Source organism: Symphodus melops, assembly GCF_947650265.1.
Source record: "Symphodus melops genome assembly, contig: scaffold_316, whole genome shotgun sequence".
Taxonomy (NCBI): Eukaryota; Metazoa; Chordata; class Actinopteri; order Labriformes; family Labridae; genus Symphodus; species Symphodus melops.
Genome location: NW_027636480.1, coordinates 27,501 through 29,623, shown reverse-complemented (window position 1 = coordinate 29,623; position 2,123 = coordinate 27,501). Strand labels below are relative to the sequence as shown.

The window sequence follows — 2,123 nt, the reverse complement described above, 5'->3', positions numbered from 1 at the left end:
GCAGAAGGTATTCTCAGGTGTGTGTGTGTGTGTGCAGAAGGTATTCTCAGGTGTGTGTGTGTGTGCAGAAGGTATTCTCAGGTGTGTGTGTGTGTGCAGAAGGTATTCTCAGGTGTGTGTGTGTGTGTGCAGAAGGTATTCTCAGGTGTGTGTGTGTGTGCAGAAGGTATTCTCAGGTGTGTGTGTGTGTGCAGAAGGTATTCTCAGGTGTGTGTGTGTGTGTGCAGAAGGTATTCTCAGGTGTGTGTGTGTGTGCAGAAGGTATTCTCAGGTGTGTGTGTGTGTGTGCAGAAGGTATTCTCAGGTGTGTGTGTGTGTGCAGAAGGTATTCTCAGGTGTGTGTGTGTGTGTGCAGAAGGTATTCTCAGGTGTGTGTGTGTGTGCAGAAGGTATTCTCAGGTGTGTGTGTGTGTGTGTGTGCAGAAGGTATTCTCAGGTGTGTGTGTGTGTGTGTTTCAGGATGTTGGAGTACCAGCAGCAGATCAGCAGTCTTGAGGGTGACTGTCGGGAGCTGAGGACCTGCCTGCAGGTGAGAGGACACACCTGAGTGGGCGGGGCCTTGACAGACATGATGGAGGTCGGTGATGAGATGTAAAAGGTCTGATTACCCACAATCCTCTCCTGCTGCCCTCTGGCTCCCAGCAGCCCCTGCTCCATCTCCCATCATGCTCTAGTGGTGCAATGGTGGCCCCAGCAGCTGCTGACAAACAGGAAGTGACATCACAGTGTGAGTCTGTAAAGAGAACCTGCTGACTCATTTATGATGTCACCCTACACAACCAATCAGCTCGGAGTGTCAGGCTAAAGGAGAGGAGGGGCCTGATCTCAAGTTTTCAACCTGAGACCTCCTGAACAGGAAGTCATGTCTGTCTGGACAGGAAGCCACTGACTCTCTACCTGTTCTTCAGGCTTAGATTCAATCAGTCAAATGTTTCCATGGTAACGACACCAATCGGCTCAGGGTGTGATATCACGAAGATTAATGAGGACTTCTTGTGTCCCTGCAGGACCTGGAGATAGCCAATCAGACGCTGAAGGACGAGTACGACGCTCTGCAGATCACCTTCTCAGCCCTCGAGGAGAAACTGAGAAAGACCACAGAAGACAACCAGGAGCTCGTGTCCCGCTGGATGGCTGAGAAGGCTCAGGAGGCCAACAAGTTAAACGCAGAGAACGAGAAGGACACCAGGTGCTCTGCAAACTACTGAATAACTAATCCACCCCTGACCGTTAGAACCCACCCCTGACCACCAGAACCCACCCCTGACCGTTAGAATCCACCCCTGACCACCAGAACCCACCCCTGACCGTTAGAACCCACCCCTGACCGTTAGAACCCACCCCTGACCGTTAGAACCCACCCCTGACCACCAGAACCCACCCCTGACCACCAGAACCCACCCCTGACCGTTAGAACCCACCCCTGACCATTAGAACCCACCCCTGACCGTTAGAACCCACCCCTGACCACCAGAACACACCCCTGACCACCAGAACCCACCCCTGACCGTTAGAACCCACCCCTTACCCCCAGAACCCACCCCTGACCACCAGAACCCACCCCTGACCGTTAGAACCCACCCCTGACCGTTAGAACCCACCCCTTACCCCCAGAACCCACCCCTGACCACCAGAACCCACCCCTGACCGTTAGAACCCACCCCTGACCGTTAGAACCCACCCCTGACCGTTAGAACCCACCCCTGACCACCAGAACCCACCCCTGACCGTTAGAACCCACCCCTGACCACCAGAACCCACCCCTGACCACCAGAACCCACCCCTGACCGTTAGAACCCACGACTGACCGTTAGAACCCACCCCTGACCCCCAGAACCCACCCCTGACCGTTAGAACCCACCCCTGACCGTTAGAACCCACCCCTGACCGTTAGAACCCACCCCTGACCGTTAGAACCCACCCCTGACCACTAGAACCCACCCCTGACCCCCCAGAACCCACCCCTTACCGTTAGAACCCACCCCCGTCCACTAGAACCCACCCCCGACCGTTAGAACCAACCCCTGACCACTAGAACCCACCCCCGACCGTTAGAACACACCCCCGTCCACTAGAACCCACCCCTGACCACTAGAATCCACCCCTGTCCACCAGAATCCACC

At 55.4% G+C, this 2,123-nt stretch overlaps 1 protein-coding gene across 1 annotated transcript in view; it reads left to right on the top strand.

The window, feature by feature from the left end:
- Positions 1–346: 346 nt before the first annotated feature.
- Positions 347–2,123, top strand: part of atg16l1 (ATG16 autophagy related 16-like 1) — a 9,671-nt gene continuing 7,894 nt past the window's right edge. The window contains exons 1-2 of the mRNA XM_079373274.1: positions 347–529; positions 1,008–1,189. Of these exons, the coding sequence (XP_079229400.1) occupies positions 461–529; positions 1,008–1,189 (251 nt within the window). The 5' untranslated portion in view covers positions 347–460. The remainder of the gene's footprint in view (positions 530–1,007; positions 1,190–2,123) is intronic.